The 25,338-nt window shown below is 41.2% G+C and overlaps 1 protein-coding gene across 3 annotated transcripts; it reads right to left on the reverse strand.

The window, feature by feature from the left end:
- Positions 1-1,114: 1,114 nt before the first annotated feature.
- On the reverse strand, positions 1,115-24,837 carry ticam1 (toll-like receptor adaptor molecule 1). Of its 3 annotated transcripts, none has more exons than XM_041205054.1 (2): positions 24,765-24,837; positions 1,115-6,533 (listed from the first exon to the last, which is right to left on the reverse strand). In XM_041205054.1, exon 2 carries the CDS (start codon positions 6,305-6,307, stop codon positions 4,181-4,183), a length of 2,127 nt encoding a protein of 708 aa, XP_041060988.1. In that variant the 5' UTR covers positions 6,308-6,533; positions 24,765-24,837; the 3' UTR covers positions 1,115-4,180. The 3 variants fall into 3 exon arrangements, with proteins under 3 accessions (XP_041060988.1, XP_041060989.1, XP_041060990.1); XM_041205055.1 differs by lacking the exon at positions 24,765-24,837 and adding an exon at positions 21,694-21,793; XM_041205056.1 differs by lacking the exon at positions 24,765-24,837 and adding an exon at positions 14,352-14,372.
- Between the last annotated feature and the right edge of the window lie 501 nt (positions 24,838-25,338).

Below are 25,338 nucleotides of genomic sequence, written 5' to 3' on the forward strand. Positions count from 1 at the left end.
GGTCTTATTACTACTGAATTCAAGGCACGCATCTTGTAATTTATACAAATTGCAAAAACAAGTTGTGGCAGTTGTTTCAAGTTTCCCTTTGGGATTTGAACAACTCAGCATTTACCATCAGCTGTGCCCTAACACATTCTCATCTTTTTAAAAAAAAATCTAGTTATTTCAGTCTTTCCTTGTAACTCAGCCCCTGGGAAAGGGCGATTTGTGAGGTGGAGGGGGGTGTTAATGGAACCGCATATTCTTTTTGGATGGACGAACTAGATCACCTAAATGACTCTTCTCATCTACATCTACCTTGTGGTCCAGTAAATGAATCTATCACAGAATGCATTCCTCAAATTTTAAAATAGAGAACAGACTCCACAACCCCCAGACAAACAACTGAAGCTTTCCCAAATAAAATGAAAGTCTCGGTTTCAATATTTTAATCACTGAAGATGTTTTACATTGTTAGCAAAATTTTAACTAGTTCTCATCATCTGTAAATTCTAATTACTCCTATCAGCAGCAAATAGACAGTGAACTTGGTCTTTAACTGATTATCTCCACAACTGACTAGTTGCAGACTGAAGATTCACAACTTTTAAGTTGAGATAAAGATTCCCACTTGGGGTTTTGAAACTGGGATTTCACTCACATTCAAATTCAGCTTTAATGCTGGATTCAAGAGATCATTGGAGATTGATGAAGTTGTAATGCTACTATATGTCATCAGTATGCCTTATATGTGTTTTACTTATTAAAGGCAATAACAGTGACATCTAGTAACAGAATACTAGTTATGTTTTATCATATGGAGCAGGTGCTTAACTTCAGTGGCTTGGTCCCTTTCTATAATGAGTCAAACTGCAATGTCGACCATCGATAGGTAGCAGGCCTAATGTTACAGAGCAGCTATGGGTAGGGGTTAATTCTAAGTCAACACTCAAAGACAGGATTCACTTTTATTACAATAGCTCCACAGTAAACATCAATAACATCATTATCAGGCTGAATCTGACAAAGATTTGAAACTGCTCATTGATTACATAAACTTCCAGATGCAAATACTACAGTGGAAGAGTTTTATCCGTAAAAGTATCAGAAAAACGGAGACAGGAGCCAAAAAAACTTTTCAGTAAATTTTTATCACTGGTAGACAGCCTAGAATTTGAATAGTCAACAAATGCAGCTACATTTTTGCAAAATATAGAATTATTTTAATTTGCTATTGAGAGACAGTATCCATTTGACAGCTCATCCAGGACTATTTATGAAGCAAGTGGAATGTGAAATCTGACTTTTTATGCTGAAAAAGTGCCAGAAATCTGCAGGTGAAAGAGAGAAAACTAAGATTTTAGATGCAACTTTTATGTCAAAACCCACTGGAGATTTTTTTCTTTCAATTACTGGTCGAGCCGGAGTGTGGTTCCAGTTGCCTTTTTTAAAAAACTTCCAAAAACACATTGGCCTTGAGATTATCAGCATGCAAAAGCTTGACCCATTTATCTGAAATTCCCCTCACCATTATTTTAGCAGTGGTGTCAAGCCATAGGTTAAATGCTCATAGCAACTGTCCCACAATGCAATTTCAAGGCCACAATTTTATAGCTGAGTTTATTTGTGCTGCAACAATAGGGGGAGTGCTTACTGCACATGCATGGTGTCAATCTCAGTGTCAGAATGTCAACTGCTGGATTAAAACAAACAAATTGGCTTAGCAGAGACTAACAATACTGTTCAGTCCTTAACCAATTGCAAGTTCTTATATCCATTTTATCCATCATTTATTAGCTGTTCCCTCAACAAGTTTCTGACAATTCAGTGAATGGTCAAGAAATATGACAAGGAAATTTCAGTAAATGAAATCGACTTCCGATTAACTCAAAGACTGTGGAGAATTGATTGTAATAATTTTTGGTAAAATTCAATAAAAAAGTTTTTTGGATAAACGACTAAAGAAGAAACTTATTACCTTATGCAGGATTCGATATTGCTGTTAAAGAGACTTGAATTCTAATTGTCAGAGGGAACATCGTTTCTTTAAATTTGCATGCTAGATTAAAAATGAAACCTGTGCATCTCAGAGGCTGAAGTGATTTTTTTTCTTCCAATTGTATCCCTTGATCTCCATTGACAGAAACCAACTACTCTCACTCCCTAACTGTCTCCATCCTATGTGGGCACTGGGTCACATTAGGTATGGGTTCAGCTGTAATGTTTTCCCACAGTGGACAGACTTGCTGCCTTAGTACAACAAAAACAGAGACGTGGGCCAGACAAACACCGACTTTGAAATGTACCTCTGAAAGGGAGTGAGCACCTCCAGAAAGGCACAGAGAAAAGCCAAAGCTAAAATGTCCTGCCCTGCACAGCTCAGTAGTACACCAGGCATTACCTTCACCCACTGCGTTTTTAGACTGCTGATTTTAAAATTTTCACAAAGTCAGATAACTAGTGACAACAATGAACAGTTCCACCTACTTTCAGCTCAGTTTTTTAAGGTTTAAGTGTGAGTTAATATTATATAGCAATAATGTTAACTGTGTGTTTCAATGAAAAAAGACCAAGAAAATATAAAGGATTCTGTAAATAATTTTAACTAGTTCTATTTTAGGAATTAATTAAAGCTACTGTAGTCCTCATGATGAAACTACCAAGGTTAGTTAATCACAAAACTCAGAATCTTTCAGTCTCTCCCTCCCCAGACTTTCTCTTCACTCTTCCTCATTGAACCCGTGCACTCTCTCTCTGTCTGTTCCCCACAATCTCCCCCCATTTTTCTCTCCTCATATTCTCACTCACAAAAGTTTCTCTACCTGCCCTTCATCTTTCATACACACTTTGTGTCCCTATCTCTCCCCCAAAGCAGAAAACAGAAAGGAAAACTTGCATTTAGGTAGTGCCTTTCATGACCACCAAACATCTCAAAGCACTTTACAGCCAATGAAGTACTTTTGAAGTGTAGTTACTGTTGTAATCATAGAATGGTTACAGCAAAGGGGTGGCCAGTTGGCCCATCATATCTGTGCTGGCTCTCTGCAAGAGCAACCTACCTAGGCCCATTCCCTTGCCCTTTCCCTGTAGCCCTGCAAATGTTTTCTCTTCAGATAATTAGCTTAGTACTACATCAGCATTACCTTTGCCCACTGTGTCATTGGGAAAATTTGAAAGTCAGCAGCCCAAAGTCAGATAACTAATGTCAACAATTAACAACTCCACCCACTTTCAGCTCAGTTTTTTTGGTTTAAATGTGAGTTAATATTATACAGTAATAATGTATAATATTATTGAAGTGTAGTTACTGTTGCAAACATAGAATGGTTACAGCAAAGGAGGAGGCCATTTGGCCCATCATGTCTGTGCTAGGTCTCTGCAAGAGCAACCTAGCTAGGCTCACTCCCCTGTCCATTCAATTCAGGTAATCTGCAGCAGTTCAAGAAGGCAGCTCACCACCACTTTCTTAAGGGCAACTAGGGATGGGCAATAAATATTGGTCTAGGCAGCTATGCCCACATCCCGTGAATGAATAATTTAAAAAAATTATCTAATTCTCTTTCGAAATCCATGAATGACCCTGCCTCCAGCACATTCTTAGCCAGTGCAATCCAGATCCTAAACACTTGCTGGTTAAAAAGATTTTTCCTCATGTCACCATTGGTTCTTGCAATTCTCTTATTTTTCCACTGAGGGACCCAGTCGTCGTTATTACAGTATTAACTCACACAGGTGCAGCTCTGTGAATGGTGTTTTCCCATTCCTCTCCTCTAAGACCAAGTGACCACTCTGCTTAAACAAAGAGCATTTGATTATGGTGGAGGAGCAGGGAACAGCACTGCATTGTCAATTATATTCATATACGTCAGGGCCAATCAGGAGCAGGTAGCTTGGGCTTGACTACACTGCAGCAGCTCAGGGTTGCTGAGGTCAGTTGCAACTTCCCTGTCAAAGCCTTGCAGCAATTAGAGAGGTAAGCTCAGACTATGTATTAAGCAGGGACCTGGTGTGGCAAATTACCCCATGTAATAAAAATTGATTCGACTGCTGACGTATCAGAGCATTTCTGTGCAGCCATTGTTACCAAGAAAATTATACATTTTACATTTGTTTTCATTTTCAGAAGGTAGCTTTACCAGAATCCACAATTCTGCTGGCCTGTGATTTTTCCATTGATCAAAAATAACTTTTAAAACATCTAATTGTGGTCATTAACCACCTCCTCTTCACCATCTGTGCTTTCACTGCTCTCAATGGATTCTGTTATTGTCATCTGGTTGGCATCTCCTATCTGTACGTTTCTGGCATGCTGAATCTGGATTATGTTAGTGCCTTGGCTTTGCTGCTGTGTAGAACTACTGACAGTTACATTTTGACCTCCTTGGCTATTGCATAAGGGTGGTTGCATATATGAGTAGAAGGCAGACTGTGGGTTAAAGTTTGGTTGGTTCGGTAACACCGATGGTAAAGGAAGATTAATGCCAGGTGGAAATACAGGGAAGTTTGGATGCAGTGGTGGGTTTAGCATGGGGTATGTGTGTCCAATAGCTGTGCCAGGTCCTGGATAGGAAGAATGTGCAAATTGTTGCATCTGAGTTAGTTGAGCGTATAATTGCATATAATTCCTTTGAGCTGATAGAGTTTTCCAGGCATTCTGAAGGTCATTTTTGACCTGATTTTCTTCTTCTTGAATCTGTTTTTGCCTTTGTTCCTCAAGCCAAAATTTTTTATGCTTCTCAAGTACTACCGAAGTAAACGTCCTTCTTACATGTCTTTCAAAATGTCTGGAATTCTCATCGAGACTATTAATAGCACTCAGTGCAAAAGGGATGCCCTCTTTAGGCATCCGACTCATCTTCGGTAGCAGTGGAATGACTGTATTATGCTTGTACTCATTATTGATCGAATTTATCAGAACAATATTGGTCTTGTACTCTTCCCAACGACTTTTGAAATTGTTTGTGAGGAGGAGGATTGTGAAAGCAGAGTTGTTAATTGCATCTTCAATACACTTTATTGGAGACCGCCCTGGGAGAGAAAATTCCTCAAAAAACGTTGCACCCTCCACATTCACTAATGATTCCAGTCTAACTTGCATATTTTCTGCAATTTCCATATCCTCTGGGGCATGCAAGATAACAAAAGGGTAAAATTTGTTCTCAAAGCTCTCCTCCACTGCCTTAGGAGGGCTGAATTTACCAGACCTGGTTTCCGAAGAGTTAGGCTGGTCGCCTACTGACAGCTTGGTCACTCCCACTGAAGGATCATGTGATATGGAATTGGCATGTTCTACATTTCCTGACATTTTTGACTTTGAAGTAACTACCTGGCTACTGCTTGTTTTTACAGTACATTCAGTTGGTCTCACTTCATTCACTTTGGCTCCTGATGAACTTTTAGTTGAATAAACTGTGACAACATTGTCCTGCTCTCCACACCGAGCCCCAGTGCTGTGGGTCACTTTCTCCCTTCCCCAATATTCGTCAGACGGTAAATTCAATACATTATTATAATTATTCAAAGATACATTGGTGGAATTGGCAGGGTTAACTGCGTTCTCTTCAGGGTTTACTATTGAGGAGTTTAAATTGTCTCTACATGAATTGGAAATGAATGATGCCGTAGGAGATGCACTGATTTCAAAATGGCTGGGTATCGTAATTTCTGAAGTGTTAAATGAGTCTGTCGGTTTTTGACTTGGGACGGTCATTGGATTGGTCCTGCATGCAACAGTTGATCTCATACTCAGAATTGGCTCTTCAATTGACTTCAGAGGTGATACTTCAGCATTCTCCTCCTCATCTTCAAAGTCCAGAGGACCAAACTGCAACCTAAATCCTTCAATGAGTTCCCGAAGATCCAAACTATGGTCTTGATTGTTGGACTTGAATGCTCTGATGGCAGCTTGGCAGGCCTGGTTCCTCACTGAGGGCTTGCACAGATTTTCTTCCACAAGCACTGCAAGCATCGAAGCCAGGTCTGCAAGAACACTACCATCTTCTGCAGCAAACTCTGCATTTGACATTTCAGATGCTTCCCCTTCTCCGACTGCACTACCTGTTGAACCTCGAATTTTATTAAAGATGTACAAAGCAGATCTGTTAGCTGGCATCTCATTTAATACTGACCTTGCTGCTCTCTCAGCCTCATCTTTCTTTTTCAAGAAGAATAATACGATGCTGTACAGGAGTCGGTGAACCCTTGAAGCACTTGAGTTGTCAGGATTGAACTTATACCACAGGCTCAACAGTCTTTTCTCTGTGACTTCAGACAAAATGTCAAACAAATCATCAAGAGATGGAGCACGATCACAATCCTCTGCCATAATTTCACTTGGTATCAAAACAGGGCTAGACTAATGGAATACAAAGGAACCAGCTTGCATTTCAACATCGCTTCCAATTCCATTCAGGCTGATCTAACAATGGGAGTCCATATCCTGGGCACAATCCACTGGAAAGGAAGTTTGTCAGTCTGTAAACCCTATTTGCATCTTGAAATGCCAATGTTTAGGTTGACTGAGATACTTTGCTGGGCTCCACCAGTTCAACCTAAAAAAGAATGGGAATACAAAAGTTATTTTTCTTGGCAACAACATTTTCAGGACAAATTTTGTATGTTTTTTTTCTCCACTCTATTTTTTCATGCTGTTTGGTCATACTGAAGTCTGGTTCCATGCTCAAGTAGCCATTCTTCATCTGCGAACCTAATTTATGAGTGTCAATAGGCTAATTACCCATAGAGGACATCACAGGATAGAGCTATCCTCTCTTCACGTAATGTCTATGCTCACACATTAGAGCAGGAGATAATGATTAATAATCAGGAGAAGGATATCCATCCTCCCATGGGGACGTGATGGTGTAGTGGTATTGTCACTGGACTGGTAATCCAGAGACCCAGGATAATGCTCTGGGGACCCGCGTTCAAATTCTACCACGGCAGATGGTGGAAATTGAATTCAATAAAAAAATTGCAGTTAAACCATTTAATGATGACCATGAAACCATTGCAGATTGTTGTAAAAAGCTGTCTGGTTCACTAATGTCCTTTAGGGAAGAAAATTTGCTGTCCTTACCTGGTCTTGCCCACATGTGACTCCAGACCCACAATAATGTGGTTGACTCATAAAAAAATGCCCTCTGAACAAGAGCAATTAGGAATGGGCAATAAAGACTGGCCTAGCCAGCGATGCCCAAATCATATGAACAAATTTTTTTTTTAAATTCTTTATGTGTGTTCAAATGTAGCAGCCTAATGCCAGTCTAGTTGAAACCAGCTAACTCAATACAGCATGGTGTTCAAATTTGGGACTTTGGTCTCTATGGTTCATTGTTACGTTGGATCATATCTATATCCAAAGGGCCATATCTGCATCCAAAACACCATTTGAGAAATTCTGCTTTATTCAAAAGAAACCAACAAATGAATTTAATGGGTTTTCCCATCGCACTGCAAATTCATGAAATCTTATCTCCTAAGTTAAATAATATTTAACTTACAATAGTATTTAACTTATTTTAGGACCAGTGGCATTCTTCACAGTATGCCAGATGCTGGACTATTTTATAAGCACAGGGGTATTATACCATATAAATGTCTTATTTTTATGATCTCAGTAGAGAACAATAAATCATTTATTTTGGAATTCCAAACATCCAGGTATTTACTAAAAGAATGAAGCCACAAGGTTCACTGTTTAAAACAAAATAATTTTTCTAACAAAAATCAAAGAACATGAGTACTAATAACTACACTCTATCATAAATAGCCAGTTACATTAAAGATATTAAAAGTACAATGAACACAGTTACTTATGCACTTGTTAACCAAACTTGTTAACTCAAATTTCCTTCTACACCTATTTGAATTACACGCCATAAAAGCTCAAGTCAGATAATTATCAGAAATTGGAAAATTAACCACTTGGTCTGAGTATTGTTTCAAAGTATCATGGTTGATATTTCTTGGGCCATCTGCTTAACTTCTGGCAAAGGCTGTCCCTTCAAATCTCCTCCAACTGTCCCACAGTTGTAGACACCCATGTCAAGTCAGGCGTTGGTGAAGTCTTAAGTGTAGCCACCTCAGATAAGAACTCTCCTGGTTCTAATGTTCTTTAACTCTGAAGTCTTGCATCTAGGGAGTCTCCCTCTCTCTCTCTCTTTCTTTCTCTTTCCAGCTTGGCTATCCCAGAAGTCCAACTCACTGCTGGTAGAGCTCTTCAGTTATCAAGGGGTTTAATCCCTTTTGGCTAGCATACAAAATTTCAACCGCATTCTGTTTGAAAGAGATGCTCCCTGCAGCCTGTTTTTTCTAAACTAAACAGCTTTATAACATAACCACACACAGGAATCTACTCCCCTCTGTAATTAACTTCTTGTTTACTTTTTGCTTTACTAATGGTTATCTGCTAGGCAGCTTGGTCATATGATCAGTTACTGGAAGCAAGTTGCTTTTTGCAAGAAATCATCTTCCAGTGAAACCTAGTTCTTATAGGGACCATCACACCAACTTAAATACAGGTTTTTTTCCCCCAAAAAGCATGGGTCATTACATCATTCTGCAGCTAAAATCACACTATATCCAATTTACATATAGGTCTAATCACTGTAAGTAAACTGAGCCTGAGGTCAATGAGTTGAATTGCTGCTTCATGTTGGAAAATTTACAGACCAAATGATTTGTAAATGTCCTAGGGCAGTGCTGAAAAAAGACTGAAATGTCTGCTTTTTGTTTTTAACTTTTTTCAATTGACGTGTGATATTAGAAGAGCATTAGGGTTCTGGGAGAACTTCCTTCCTTCAGTAGTGCATTAAATCTTTTGCAACCTCATAATCAGGCTGACTTGATTTTACATCTCATCCAACAATGCTTTACTGCACCAAGTGTGAGTCTAGATTATATACTCAAGTGCAGTTTAATCCCACAATCTTTTGACTCAGAAGCAAGAGTGTGACTGGCTGAGCTGAGCTGCAGACACAAGAAAACTATATATTATCCCTGCACTACTAACCATCTCTGGATGAAAACTTGGAGATTTCAGTGATTCCAAATCTCCGTTAATACCTATGCCAGAGTAATCACCCCCAATCTTCCCTCCCATCCTGTGGCAAAATGCCTGGGCCTTTGCATCTATGAACATCTCCTGTTATTAAGGAAAACAGATAAGGCAGACAGAGATAAACTATTTCCGCTGATTGGCGAGTCTAGGACTAGGGAACACAGTCTGAAAATTAGAGCCAGACCTTTCAGAAGTTAAAAAAACACTTCCGCACATGATTATTTTCAGCAAGGGGCAGCTGTTGATGTGGATCAATTGTTAATTTTAAACCTCAGGTTGATATTATCCAAAGTTATTGAAGGATATTTGGCTAAGGTGTGCATATGGAGTTAGCTCGCAGATCAACTATCTCATTGAACGGCGGAACAGGTTCAAAGAAGTAAATGGCCAATTCCTGTTCTTATGTACCTGACAGAAGAGTTAAAATCAGGAATTCACTGTGTTGAGGAATTAAGAATCTAAATCCACCTCAAGTCAACCAAATACACTGTATCATATCTTAGGACTCCAGTAAAATGTGTCTCTCGATACGGTAGGAGTTAAGTGGTATAATAGCAGTAAATCTGCACCCCTACATTTGAGAAGATAGTGATGTAGTGGTAATAGTAATCCAGAGGCCCAGGCTAATTTTCTGGGGACAGGAGTTCAAATACCATGGCAGCTAGTGGAATTTGAATTCAATTAATTTTTTTAAAAATCTGCAATTGAAAGCTAGTCTCAGTAATGGTGACCATGAAACTATCATCGATTGTTGTAAAAACCCATCTGGCTCACAAATGTCCTTTAGGGAAGGAAATCTGCCATCCTTACCTGGTCTGGCCTACATGTGACTCCCAGATCCACAGCAATGTAATTGACTCCTAGCTGCCCTCTGAAATGACCCAGCAAGCCGCTGGGATGGGCAACCTTTCCAGCGACACCCACACCTCATGAAAGAATACATTTTTTTAAAAACAGTGACATTCATGCCACTCCTACCACAGCCTCTCCAGTAATTCAGTCACATTCACTACATTTATCATGCTATTGAGTATTGTGGCTCCACACTTGGAGACAGATCAATATGGATCAAGTCCTGAATATAGAAATGTCAAATTGGGTGACCATCCACACAGCCATCTTTAGATGGTGGCAACTTGCCCCACATTTCCAGGTACAAAGCCAATAAAACACCACCATCAAAAACAGCAGCAGAAAACTAAGTCTATTCCAATCCTTTCAAAAGCACTATGTGTGACATATTTAGAAAGTGGAACCTCACGATGTTGATTGGTGTTGTGCCAAGGTACAAAGAACAACGCAGCCTCAGTGCTAAAAGATTACAACTGGTAGCAAATCTCAGTCAGAAAAACTGTACTGGAAATTCTATTTTGAAATGCGGATAGATGAAAATGCAACATCTTTGGTGAGAATTTGTACTTTGTTTTTCTCTCTCTCCAATGTCAGCTTTTCCTCATCTTCCCAGGCCACATGATAACTGCATCCAGAAACCAGGCAGGTAAACTGCTCTCAGGTCTTGGCCTATACTGTTCTTGAAATGGTTGATAAGACAAGATATACTCCGAAATAGTCATCTCCTTCCACAAGATGAATTGTCAGCCCTCCGCTTAACATCTCCCCACAAAGTGCTGCGAGGGATATGCAGGCTTGAGAGGGGGGAGAGAGAGAATGACTATCACACTGTTTGAGAGGAAGAGAAAATATGCGAGAAGATAGCAACTTGGAGAGACAGTATGACAACTGAGGAAAAGGCATATTTGGAGTGGAGATTGAGACACTGACAACAGAGAGAGGAAGACTGAGTGGCAAAAGAAGGAGAAGTACTGTCGATCCCACTCCTGCCTACCAGTCATTCTTGTTTGCTTGTACTATAATACTGCTGAGAGAGGAAGGAGAGAGAGAAAAACTGGCTCTGCTTCCAGTGAAGATATAAGACTCAGGAACAGAAGTAGGCCATTCGGCCCATCGAGTCTGCCCTGCCATTCAATGAGATCATGGCTGAACTGATAATCCTCAACTCCACTTTCCTGCCTTTTCCACATAACCCTTGATACCCTTACTGATTAAAAATCTGTCTATCTCAGCCTCGAATATACTTAACGACCCAGCCTCTACAGCCCTCTGCGGTAAAGAATTCCACAGATTGACTACCCTCAGAAAAGAAATTCTTCCTCATCCCTGTTTTAAGTGGGTGCCTCCTTACTCTGAGATTATGCCCTCTGGTCCTAGACTCTCCCTTAACGGGAAATGACCTTCAGCATCTACCCTGTCAAGCCCCCTAAGAATCTTATATGTTTCAATATCGTTGCTTCTGATTCTTCTAAACTCCAACGAGTACAGGCTCAACCGACTCAACCTCTCCTCTTAAGAAAATCCTTTCATCCCGGGATCAACCTAGTGAATCTTCTCTGGACTGCCTTCAATGCCAATATATCTTTCCTTAGATAAGGGGACCAAACCAGTTCACAGTATTCTAGGTGTGGTCTAACTATTGCCTTGTATAGTTTAAGTAAGACTTCCCTATTTATACACTCTATTCCCTTTGAAATAAAAGCAAACATTCCATTTGCCTTACCTATTATCTGCAGAACTTGTATGCCAGCTTTTTGGGATTCATGCACGAGGACCCCCAAATCCCTCTGTACTGCAGCTTTCTTCAGTCTTTCTCCATTTAAATAATAATCAGCTCCTCTATTCTTTCTTCCAAAGTGCATAACCTCACATTTTCCCACATTATATTTCATTTGCCACATTTTTGCCCACTCACTTAACCCGTCTGTATACCTCTGTAGGCTCTTTGTGTCATCTTCACCACTTGCCTTCGCACCTATTTTTGTGTCATCCACAAACTTGGTGATAGTACATTCATTTCCCTCATCTCAGTCATTAATATATATTGTAAATAATTGTGGCCCCAGCACTGATCCCTGTGGCACTCCACTAGTTACAGGTTGCCATCCTGAAAATGCCCCCCATAACGCAACTCTCTGTCTTCTATTGCATTAGCCAGTCCTCTATCCATGCTAATATACTACCCCCAACACCATGGGCTTATTAAGTAGTCTTATGTGTGGTACTTTATCGAACGCCTTTTGGAAATCCAAATATATTACATCTACTGGTTCCCCTTTATCTATCTTGTCTTACCTCCTCAAAGAATTCTAATAAATTTGTCAGGCATGATTTCCTCTTCATGAAGCCATGTTGACCCTGCTTGATTAGGTTATGCATTTTTAAATGCTCTGCTATTATATCCTTTATAATAGACTCCAACATTTTCCCAATGACAGATGTTAAGCTAATTGGCCTATAGTTACCTGTTTTTTGTCTCCCTCCCTTTTTGAATAAGGGTGTTACATTGGCAGTTTTCCAATCCTCTGGGACTTTTCCAGAATCTAAGGACTACCAGTATATCCACTATGTCTGCATCTATTTCCTTTAATATCCTAGGATGCATCCCATCAGGTCCAGGTGACTTATCGGCCTTTAGCCCCATTAGTTTCCCTAATACTTTTTCTCTAGTGATAATTATTGTATTTATTTCCTCCCCCTCTTGTGCCCCATGATTATTTAGTATTTTTGGTATGCTATTAGTGTCTTCTACCGTGAAGACTGATGCAAAGTATTTATTCAACTGCTCTGCCATTTCCTGGTTCCCCATTATAGTTTCGCCAACCTCATTCTCTAAGGGGCCTATATTGACTTTGGCCTCTCTCTCCATTTTTTATATAGTTAAAGAAGTTCTTTTATAAATTTAAAGAAACTCTTACTGTCCGTTTTTATACTACTTGTTAGTTTACCCTCAAAGTTTATTTTCTCCCTCTTTATTATTTTTTTTTGGTCATCTTCTGTTGGTTTTTAAAACTTTCCCAATCCTCTGGCTTACCACTAATCTTTGCCACATTGTATGCTTTTTCTTTCACTTTGATACTATCCTTAACTTCCTTGGTTAACCATGGTTGGTTTATCCCCTTCCTAGAGTCTTTTTTCCTCACTGGAATATATCTTTGTTGTAAGTCATGAACTATCTTCTTAAACGTCTGCATTGTTCATCAACCATCTTTTCTGCTAAACTCCTTTCCAAGTCTACTGCAGCCAACTCTGCCCTCATTCCTTTGTAATTACCCTAATTTAAGTTTAGCACAGATGTTTCCGAACTAAGTTTCTCACTCTCAAACTGAATGCTAAATTCCCCCATGTTTCCTAGGGGATCTTTTACTCTGAGATCATTTATCAAACCTGCCTCCTTACACATTACCAGATCCAAAATAGCTTAATCACTGGTTGGATCCACAACATATTGTTCTAGGAAACTGTCCCAAATACACTCTATGAATTCTTGCTTGTGGCTACCTCTGCCAATTTGATTTTCCCAATCTACATGGAGATTAAAGTCATCCGTGATTAATATGCTGCCTTTTTTGCATGCCCTCATTATTTCTTGATTTATTCTCTGTCCGATGGCATAGCTACTGTTAGGGGGCCTATAAACTACTCCCACCAGTGTTTCCTTCCCCTTGTTATTTCTTACCTCCACCCATATGGATTACACATTTTCTGATCCAAGATAATTTCTGGCTATTGTATTTATTCCATCTCGTACTAACAAAGCTACCCCACCACTCTTTCCTTCCTACCTGCCCTTTCAAAAAGTCACATTCCCCCGAATATTTAGTTCCCACCTTTGATCTCCTTGTTACCATGTCTCCCTAATAGCTATAAGATCATACCCATTAATCTCTATTTGCGCAGTTAATTCATTTATTTTGTTCCAAATACCACATGCATTTAAGAAAAGAGCCATTAATTGTGCCTTCTTACCATTTTTACCCCCTTTGACCCTATTTGCTGCTGCTTTTTTATGTTTGTACACTCTGTCACTTCCTGTCACACTCTGGATATCATTAGCTGCCCTGCAATGCCATCATATCCTTTTGCTTTGTAAACCTACTTATCCCCTCTCTATTTAGTTTAAAGTCCTCTCTACAGCCCTTAACTCAGATCCGAAGTTCATTGAGCTGCAAACACTTACTACAGATGTGTTTGCTCCAGATCACCTTGGTGTCCAGCAGTTCCCACATGCCACAGCAGCAACACATTGCCCGTCCTGCCATCGCTATCTTATTTTATTTAATTCATTAATTAATTACTCTAGTATCCCTGCTCTTTACACGTTATTGAAATTAATTATTTACTCCAGTATCGATCTTATACTCAACAAGCTATTTTAACAAAGAGAAAATAAAGACTAGAGATCTAACCACTAACTACAGACCTTAATTTTAATCTAAAGACTGGAAATACTCACCAATCAGCTGCTGTCTGCGCTCTTTTTAATTGAAGACTCCCTGCTCTGTTTTAAATAAAGCCCACACGCTCACCGATATCCCAGTAGCAGTCACCAGCTCCTCTGCAGCTCGATTCCTCCCTCAGTGTCCGAACTGCAGGGTGGGAGACGGAAGGACAGGCCTCAGGCATCACTGAGGGAGACCGAGTAGAGGGGGGCGGGGTGAACAAACATGATTCTCACCTCACTCTCTGGTGTGGTGGTGTCCAGATACTCCTCGGACAGATGTTCCCAATTTAACTGTACAACTACAGTTAAATTAATTTACAAAATTCTTTCTGCTTCATTATCTCTGCCTTTTCCCCGGCCTTTTCCCCAGGTTTGGGATTGACAAACAAGTTGGTCTAAAAATCATGGGCTGGCAGTGCTTGATTTTCGTATTGATCAGTTTAAACAGCATTAGAAAACCAAACACTGCGAGCCTGTGATTTTTTGGCTAGTGCTTCCTGTGAACATCACTTCAGGTGAGGATCATGGCATGAACTCTAACGTTAATTTGTGCAGTAACAAGGTGGTATTGTAAAGATTAAATTGGTGGAGCTGATACTTTTAACGATTGACATTAGTTATCTGAAGCCATTCAATTAAGTCCACAATGATGAATCAATTAATGGCACTGCCCAGTTTGATACTGAGTCAAAGATTCCACATTTGATCCTGTGTGTGTGTTGGGTTGCCTGCTGAATGATCCAAGAGATCGCCACAGGAGAATAGTAACCTTATCCAAAAGATTCAGTGGTAATCAATGCTAATGGACAAACACCGGATACACTTGTATACGGCACTAACACAGAGCTGCTCACTAACCAGAACATCAGAAATAGAAGTAGGCCATTCGGCCCCTCGTGCCTGCTCTGCCATTCAATAAGATCATGGCTGATTGGCCTCAGCTCCACTTTGTGCTTGTTGCCCAAAAGCCTCGACTTCCCTACAGTTCAAAAATCTGCCTACCTCAGTCTTGAATATATTTAGTGACTCAGCATCCACAGCTCTCTGGAGTAGAGAATTTTGAAGATTCATCACTTGGCGAGAGAAGAAATTCCTCCTAATCTTAACCTTAAATGAGTGACCCCTTATTCTGAAACTATGTCCCCTAGTTCTAGATTCCAACACAAAGAGAAACATTCTCTCTACATCTACCGTGTTAAGCCCCCTCAGAATCTTATGTGTTTCAATAAGATTAACAAAAATTCTTCCAGGAACTTTAAATTATTCCATAATTATTTATCCTCAGAAAAGACTAAAAGGTTATCATAAACCTTGGAGTAGAGTGAAGGCAACATTGAGTTCGGTAGGTTATACTACCCTGTGTGGAACTGAGCTAGACAGAAACAGAAGGCCTAGGTTTGACCTGCTACTCTCAAGGAGTGCATTCCAGATCCTAACCACCTGCTAAGTTAACACTGGGTTTAAAATTGAGTTGCCCTGGAAGTCCTCAATATTGACTCCAGACCACATTAAGTCTCATGGCATCATGTCAAACATGGGCAAGGAAACGTCCTGCTGGTTACCACCTACTGCATCTCCTCAGCTGACCAACCAGTATTCCTCCATGTTGAATACCACTTGGAGGAAGCACTGAGGGTGGCAAGGGCACAGAATGTACTCTGGGTATGGTCTTTGATGTCCTTCACCAGGAGTGGCTCGGTAGCACCAGTAGAGTTTGAACTGGCTGAGGTTTAAAGGACACAGCTGCTAGACTGAGTCTTTAGCATGTGGTGAGGGAACCAGCAAGAGGGAAAAACATACTTGACCTCATCCTCACCAACGTGCTGTCCGCAGATGCATCTATCCATGACAGTATCGGTAGGAGTGACCACCTCACAGTCCTTGTGGAGGTGAAGTCCCGTCTTCTCATTGAAGATACCCTCCATTGTGGCACTACCACCATGCTAAATGGGATATATTTCAAACAGATATGGCAACTCAAGACTGGGCAATCTTGAGGCACTGGGGGCAATCAGCAGCTGCAGAATTGTACTCAAACACAATCTATAACCTCGAGGCCTGGCACATCCTCCACTCTACCATTACCACTAAGCCAGGAGATGAACCCTAGTTCAATGAATAGTGCAGAAGGGCATGTCAGGAGCAGCATCAGGCATTCATGTAAAATTAGGTATCAACCTGGTGAAGCTACAGTACAGGATCACCTGCATGCCAAACAGCATATGCAGCAAGTGATAGACAGAGCTAAGTGATTCTACAACCAGCAGATCAGATTTAAGCTCTGCAGTCCTGCCACATCTCATCATGAATGGTGGTGAACAATTAAACAATTCACTGGAGGATGAGGCTCCACAAACATTCCCATCCCCAATGATGGGGGAGCCCAGCACATCAGTGCAAAAGATAAGGCTGAAGCATTTGCAACAATCCTCAGCCAGAAGTGCCGAGTGAATGATCCATCTCAGCCTCCTCCAGAGGTTCCCAACATCACAGATGCCAGTCTTCAGTCAATTCGATTCACTCCATGTGATATCAAGAAATGGATGAAGGCACTGGATACTGGAAAGGCTATGGGTCCGGACAATGTTTCAACAATAACACTGAAGACTTGTGCTCCAGAACTTGCTGTGCCCCTAGCCAAGCTGTTCCAATACAACTACAACACTGGCATCTACCCGGCAATGTGGAAAATTGCCCAGGTATGTCCTGCACATGAAAAGCAGGACAAAATCAACCCATCCAATTACTGCCCTATCAGTCTACTCTCGATCATCAGTAAAGTGATGGAAGAAGCCATCAAGTGGAACTTGCTTAGGAATAGCCTGCTCACTGACACGCAGTTTGGGTTCTGCCAATGCCACTCAGCTCCTAACTTCATTACAGCCTTGGTTCAAACATGGAAAAAAGTGCTGAACGCCAGAGGTGAGGAGAAAGTGATTGCCCTTGACATCAAGGCAGTATTTGACTGAAAGTGGCATCAAGGAGCCCTATCAAAACTGGAATCAATGGGAATCATAGGGAAAACTCTCCGCTGGTTGGAGTCATACCTGGCACAAAGGAAGGTGACTGTGTTTGTTGAAGTTCTGTCATCTCAGTTGCAGGACATCACTGCAGGTGTTCCTCATGGTAGTGTCCTAGGCCCAACCATCTTCAGCTGCTTCATCAATGACCTTCCTTCCATCATAAGTTCAGAAATGGGGATGTTTGCTGATGATTGCACAATGTTCAGCACCATTCACGCCTCCTCAGATACTGAAGCAGTCCAAATGCAATAAGACTTGAACAACATCCAAGCCTTGGCTGACAACTGGCAAGTAAAATTCATGCCGCACAAGTGCCAGGCAATGACCATTTCCAACAAGAGAGAACCTAACTATCGCCCCTTAACATTCAATGGCATTACCTCTGCTGAATCCCACACTATCAACATCCTGGGGGTTCCGTTCACCAGAAACTGAACTGGACTAGCCACATAAATACTGTGCTACAAGAGCAGGTCAAAAACTAGGAATCCTGCAATGACCCACTCACTTTCTGACTCCCTTCACCATCTACAAGGCACAAGAGTGTGATAGAATAGTCTCCACTATCCTGCATGAGTGCAGCTCCAGCAATACTCAAAAAGCTTGACACCATCCAGGACAAAGCAGCCTGCTCGATTGGCACCCCTACAAACATTCACTCCCTCCACCACCGACACACAGTGGCAGCAGTGTGTACCATCTACACGATGCACTGTAGGAACTCCCCAAGGGTCCTTAGACTGCACCTTCCAAACTCACAACTGCTACCATCTAGAAGGACAAGGGCAGCAGACACATGGGAACCCCACCAGCTGGAAGTTCCCCTCCAAGCCACACACCAACCTCACTTGGAAATATATCGCCGTTCCTTCACTGTCACTGGGTCAAAATCCGAGAACTCTCTCCCTAACAGCACTGTGGGTATAGCTACACCACATGGACTACAGTGGTTTAAGAGGGCAGCTCACCACCACCTTCTCAAGGGTAATTAGGGATGGGCAATGAATGATGGCCTAACCAGCAATGCCCAAATCACGTGAAAGAATAAAAGAAAGGGGAAAATCAGCCAATTCTGATTGCTAACTAGTATCTATTGTTAGAACATGTGTCTGTAGACACATGGGGACAAAAGCAGGCTTGGCTCTAATGTGCTTTATGTACTGTTTGCAGTCTTGGGAATCCCATTATAGAAAGGACATTAAAGTCACCAAGTTCATATATATTCTTCCGAATAATGCCACGGATAAGAAACCATAATTATGGGGGAAGTGGCGGGGGGGGCAAAGATTCTGGGACTAGACTTCACTACAGCAGAGGTAACAGATTTGCAGTCTGCCTTTTATGTCAACCACGTTGGATTTGAAGCGGAGTAGGCGAATTCCCTGGAAAAATTTATACCTCAAGCAGCATTAATAAAACAGATTATTTGGTCATTTCCTGGTGATTACAGCCCAGAAGGAGGCCATTTGGCCCATTGTGTGCACATCAGCTCTCTGCAAGAGCCACTCAGCTGATCCCATTCTCTCACTCTTTCCCCTTATCACTGCAATTTGTAAACCTCTATGTTCTTTGCAGTGATTACAGTCCAAGGTCATACAAGAAAAACAGCCACTGAGGAAAGGTGTCAATAAAAAGCCACCACCATGTGACCAAACCCCAGCATAAGCAGAAAAGTAGGTGAGAACATTGAAGTTAAATGATAATGCCACTACAAGCAAAATCCAAAATAACCCCATCCTCTTTCTTGCCCCATTCCAGCCTCCTCCTCCTCATTCAGGTACCATGCCCTTAGAGGGAAAAACAGAATTACCTGGAAAAATTCAGCAGGTCTGGCAGCATCGGCGGAGAAGAAAAGAGTTGACGTTTCGAGTCCTCATGACCCTTCGACAGAACTCAGTTCTGTCTAAGGGTCATGAGGACTCGAAACGTCAACTCTTCTTCTCCGCCGATGCTGCCAGACCTGCTGAGTTTTTCCAGGTAATTCTGTTTTTGTTTTGGATTTCCAGCATCCGCAGTTTTTCTGTTTTTATGCCCTTAGAGGGTGTTGGCGACCATGGATTGGTACATGATTACACTTGACAAAGTATCGCAGTGGTTGCCATAGCCTTCTGCAGTATGGCTGACCAGGAAACTCAAACTGTAATGAACATGTTGAAATGTCTGTAATGTTCATTGATTGTATTGAAGCACCTCATGATCTATGTGGAAAATTGGAATATGATTGCAATTTTTGTGATGGCCATTTTGAAATGTTCTTTCAGATATTTTATGAATAAAGTATATTTTTGCAAAAAAAAGACCAGGGAACTCAAATTCTTACCACTTGCCATCAGGCATATTGGAAGAATTTACAGGATGATAATCAGCCTGTTTGGCCATGTCATGAATGCATCCCAGCCTAGCCCACATTAAAGTCTGTACACAATATTTAACAGTGCAGAAACAGACCATTTGCCCCAGCTGGTCGGTAACATTGTTTATGCTCCACACAAGCCTCCTTCCACATTTTTCATCTGAACCCACCAGCACATTCTATTTCATTCCCTCTCACGTACCTATCCAGCTTCTAGTGAAATACATCTATGCAATTCATCTCAACTGCTCCACATGGCAACAAGCAGTGTATGCTCTAATTTTTATTGGAATGCCCATGCGATTTGTTTATGCACACAACCATTTTAAATGTTTTTGCGCACCAAGCGTACAACCCACGGGGACTTTCAGTTGCTAGCCGTGCAGTACAGAGGTGACCAATTCCACATTTTAACCACTCCCTGAAGTAAGAAGTCTCTCCTAAATTTCTTATTGGATTTATTAGTGGCTATCTTAGATTCATGACCTTTGGTTTCTGAAACCACCAAAAGTGGAAACAGCCATTTTAAATGTCTCTATCAAGCTCCTTCATAATTTAAAGACCTGTATTAGCTCACCGAAGGACATCTTGTGGTGCAGTGGGTAATATCCTCTAAGCCAGAAGCTCTGGATTCGAGTCCCATTCTAGGACTTGGTAGCCAAGGGAAGTGCTTTCAGAACATGGCCAAACAGGTTGATTATCAACTTGTAAACCCTTCCAACACACAGCAATTACAGGCAGTAAGAATAGGAGAGATTCCTGGTCAGCCATATGATCGAAAGAAATTGGAGTCTCTACCATCACTATTCATGGCTCCAAGCTACAACATACATGTAAAAGTGTATGTTGTCACAGCAACTTGGACTCCCTGGGAGCCTGGTTGGCTCAGTTGGCTGGACAGCCGGTGTGGATCAGATTGGTGCCAACAGCACAGGATTCAATCCCCATTCTGACTGGGGTGGATTTGGGACCTGTCTCCTTTTCCTGCCCATGGTGGAGGTCGTGGCACTGTGGGTCACACCTGCCATTGGGCAGAGAACTGAAGAAAATAATCATTAAACAGTGTATTTAAATTTATAATACTGGCAGGTCGTAGGAATGAGTTCAAGGCAGCAATCTAGACTTGGGGTTCAGTGACAGATCAAGCTTTACTCTTGTGACCCTGATGTTACCTGAAGCCCTAAATTAAGTTACAAGATATCCATTTTTCCAAATATAATGCCCTCTTTCTAAGAGATCAATTAGTAGAGCGAACATCCCCTTGGCTTCCCAAAGCCAAAGGGAGGGTTGGCTGCATAGAAATGAAAAAAATACCAGTGTGGAATGCTGGGAGGTCTCAATACAGATACAGGAAGGGCACAACTTTGCCTCTACTCCTCACTGTTCACAACAGAAGGAAATATAAATGAAGCTTGATATATTTTACAATCATCTGTTAATATTCTATAACGTCCATAACTCATGGAGATACAGAAAGAAAAACTAAAGATAATCTTTTTCAGGGGGACAACTCCCCTGCTGACATGTTTGGGAATACTGTCCTTCTTGGAATTTTAATTTCAGTTTGCCCAACACTAAAAATAATCCCATTGTTACAGAAATAAAATTAATTGCACATCAGGAACAGCTTCGTTCATATTATTGAGACTACTGATTTTACAGTATCAAGCCAAATTCTATTTTTATTATATGTGACAGCAGGGATTTTACTGGTGATCGGGAATCAAATTCTACCAGTTTATAATTAGGTCTACTGATTTATGGTCAAATTCCTGTTTTTTTTAGACAAGATCAGAGAATTTTCCATCAGTTTTATAATCATTGATTCATTTTACCATGAAAACCACAAATCAGTGACCCGGAATATTACCCATTCATGATTATATTTTCTTCAAACAATCTTAACATCTTAAAAAACAGAGAAGTATATCAATTCCTCACACTTTGATTCCCTATGACTTTATTACATGTAATCCACCTTCTACTAAGTGCACTCCATATGCTCTGGACCTCCATCTTCAGTAGTATAGCCCAATTAACATTTCAGCCAAAAGCAAAATACTGCAGATGCTGGAAATCTGAAACAAAAACAAAAATTGCTGGAAAAATTCAGCAGGTCTGACAGCATCTGCGGAGAGGAATACAGTTAACGTTTTGAGTCCGTATGACTCTTCATCAGAACTAAGGACAAATAGAAATGAGGTGAAATATAAGCTGGTTGAGGGGGGTGGGACAGGTAGAGCTGGATAGAGGGCCGGTGATAGATGGAGGCAAAGAAGAGATTGCCAAAGATGTCATAGACAAAAGGACAAAGGGGTTTTGATGGTGGTGATATTAGCTGAGGAATGTGTTAATGGTGACATTAAGGGTAGAAAGCAGGATGAGCAAGTGACAGATAGCTCTAGTGGGGGTGGGATGGGGGGGAAGGGATCAAAATAGGCTAAAAAGTGGAGATAAAACAATGGTTGGAAATAAATTTAAAAATAATAGAAATAAGTGGGAAAAGAAATGTATATTAAAAATATATATATAATTTTTTAAAATTATAAATTATTGGAAAAAGGGGGGTCGGAAAGGGGATGGGGATGATTATTTCAGCTGCCTTGATCCTTAATTCCACATCATCCTTCATCTCATTTGACAGTTTAAGAAAAATAATTTTCCTTTCAAGTAACAAAACTGGAAACTCCAACCTTTGATTTCTCTTCCCCTTCCCTTTCTTTCTATTCTATCTCCCCTTCTCATCCTACCCTTTGGCAGGTTTTCAGCATCCCCGCTGACTCTTACCCTTTCTAACCCTGAATGATCTGTCCTGAGTGAGGATCTTAGTTTCATCCCCCTTTATCCCAGCAAAGTGTAGCAGCAGTTGAGCTCTTCTGCTGGTGCTTTCAACTCAGTGCCTTCCTTTCTGTCCCGAAGGTGACTCCTCCAGTGATTCTGACCTTCTTTGCTGGCTCCATCCTTTGCAATCCTCCTCCACCCTTCCCTCCAGCCATTTTCAATGAGAGCTGTTGCCATAAAATCAGCCACCTCAGTTTCACTACCTGCCTTCCTCATTTCAGTCTAGCTCTCTGATGTACAGCACTCCATTGTCCCAATTCTAACCCTGAAGTAATTATCAAACTTCTTTTCACCACTAATATAAAATCACTTTACATTTCTGTTCCTTATCAGGGAAGCTTTCCCAGCCCTTTCTTCCTCCTTCAACAGTAGCCCAACTAGTAACAGCAATCTTGCCAAACCTGTTCTTACTTTGAATCTTTAATTCCACTCACTCCAGATAAGAGATAGTACAAAAAAAGCTCCCGTGGGTCCTAGCTAAAACTGTCCTTTTCGCAAGGTATGTGAAATACTCTTTGTTTGTACTCAGCACACCTCCCTGTCAATCAAAATGAGAAAGAGGTCAATGTTGTTGCAGCTCTCTGTCTAACCTGGAATATTTTTACTCATCTCCCACCTTTGCGTGGTCCATCTCTCTCCTTTTCCATCTGGATGTTTTTTTCTTGATAATCTTAACAATAAACTTTCTACAGAAATCTATTACAAGCCCACTGACTCCCACAATTACCTTGGAGTATGCTTCCATCTTCCCACCTGCTTCCTATAAAGACTCCATCTGAGTTTTTCTGTCACAGTCACATCTACTTCAGTCACTCCACCTTCTGTATCCTCGCTTCCAAACTATCCTCATTTTTCTGTTAAGTTCTCAATTCAACATTAATTAACAGGACTTTTCATTGTGTCTGGTCCAAAGTCCTGTGAAGCCATAGTCTTGTTGAATGGCGGTGTAGACATGAGAGGGGCCAAATAGCCTAGACCTGCACTTATTTCTTATGTTTTTACTTAACTATGATGTGATTTTTTTCCCCTAAATTGGAACTCTTAAAAAATGTTTCCAGTACATGCTTGAAATCATTCACAGATTACCCCGCCCCGAACTCTTCTTAATATGTTTTTAAATGATAAAAGCAAAATACTGCGGATGCTGGAAATCTGAAACAAAAACAGAAAATGCTGGAAAACCTCAGCAGGTCTGACAGCATCTGTGGGGAAACAGAGTTGACCTTTTGAGTCCGTATGACTCTTCTTCAGAGCTACAGAGAAGTAGAAATGTGATGAAATTTATGCTGTTTAAGGGGGATGAAGCTGGATAGGTCAGTGATAGGCGGGGACAAAGGAGAGATTGGCAAAGATGTCATGGACAAAAAGACAAAGGAAGTGTTAATGGAAGTGGTAAGGGCTAAAAAAGGTGCTGTTGTGGCTTCAAAATGAGAAAGCGGAATGTGATAATAGCAGGACAAAGGTAAGTACTCTGAAAAGAACAACATGAACAAGTAACAGATGGCCCTTGTGGGGGTTGGGTGGGGGGAGGAAGCAGTGGAGGAAGGCAAAAAAAAGGATCGAAAATGGGATAAAAAGGGGGGGATAAAAAGAGGAGGGAATAAAACAATGAATGAATGGAAATAAAAATAAGTGGATAAAAAACAAAAATGAATATTGAAAAAATGGATTAAAAAATGGGTGTAGATAGAGGAGAAAGTTCATAGTCTGGAGTTGTTGAACTCAATGTTAAGTCCAAAAGGCTGTAAAGTGCCTAATCGGAAGATGAGGTGCTGTTCCTCTAGTTTGTGTTGGTCTTCACTGGAACATTGCAGCAGGCCAAGGACGGACAGGTGGGCATGAAAGCAGGGCGGGGTGTTGAAATGGCAAGCAACAGGGAGGTCTGGGTCACGCTTGCCGACTGCTTTTAAACGAGTAAGTTGCAAGGCAGCGCCGGTGGTGTGAGTGAGTGTTGAGCGTTACCACCACTTCACCACCGATTCTGGGTCCAGTGACCCCAGAAAGAAAAAAACAAAAACAAAAAAACTGCGGATGCTGGAAATCCAAAACAAACCCCAGAAAGAGTTCCTCTGTTGCTCAAAGCTCAACTTAAGGACCCTTTTAAGAGAGAAACAATTCCAGTGGCACAGAGCAAGCGAACCAGTTTCGCTGCAGAGACAAGCCTTCTCCCCGGATTCGGTCTCCCGTCCCCGTTCTCCAAACTCTTACCTCTTCACTTATCCTCCTGTCAAATGCAGATATGGATCAACGGTGGTTACGACATTAACCCGGAACTTCTCTCAAACTCGCAGTTTGCTGACGAAAGAGCCGCTTATAAAAAACGCCCAATGGCAAGCCAACAAAGAGGAGAAAAAGCCTCAGCTATGCCTGTCTCTTTATGGGGTATGTGGAACATTCCTTGTTGCAGTCCTACTCCGGCCCCCTTCCACAACTCTTTCTCCGGTACATCGATGATTACTTCGGTGCCGCTTCATGCTCTCGTCAGGACTTGGAAAAATTTATTAATTTTGCTTCCAATCTCCACCCCTCCATCATTTTCACGTGGTCCATCTCTGACACTTCCCTTCCCTTCCTTGACCTCTCTGTCTCAATCTCTGGTGATAGACTGTCCACCAATATCCATTACAAACCCACCGACTCCCACAGCTATCTCGACTACAGCTGCTCACACCCCGCTTCCTGTAAGGACTCCATCCCATTCTCTCAGTTCCTTCGCCTCCGTCGCATCTGTTCCGATGATGCTACATTCAAAAACAGTTCCTCTGACATGTCCTCCTTCTTC

Source organism: Carcharodon carcharias, chromosome 14 (genome assembly GCF_017639515.1).
Source record: "Carcharodon carcharias isolate sCarCar2 chromosome 14, sCarCar2.pri, whole genome shotgun sequence".
NCBI lineage: Eukaryota > Metazoa > Chordata > Chondrichthyes > Lamniformes > Lamnidae > Carcharodon > Carcharodon carcharias.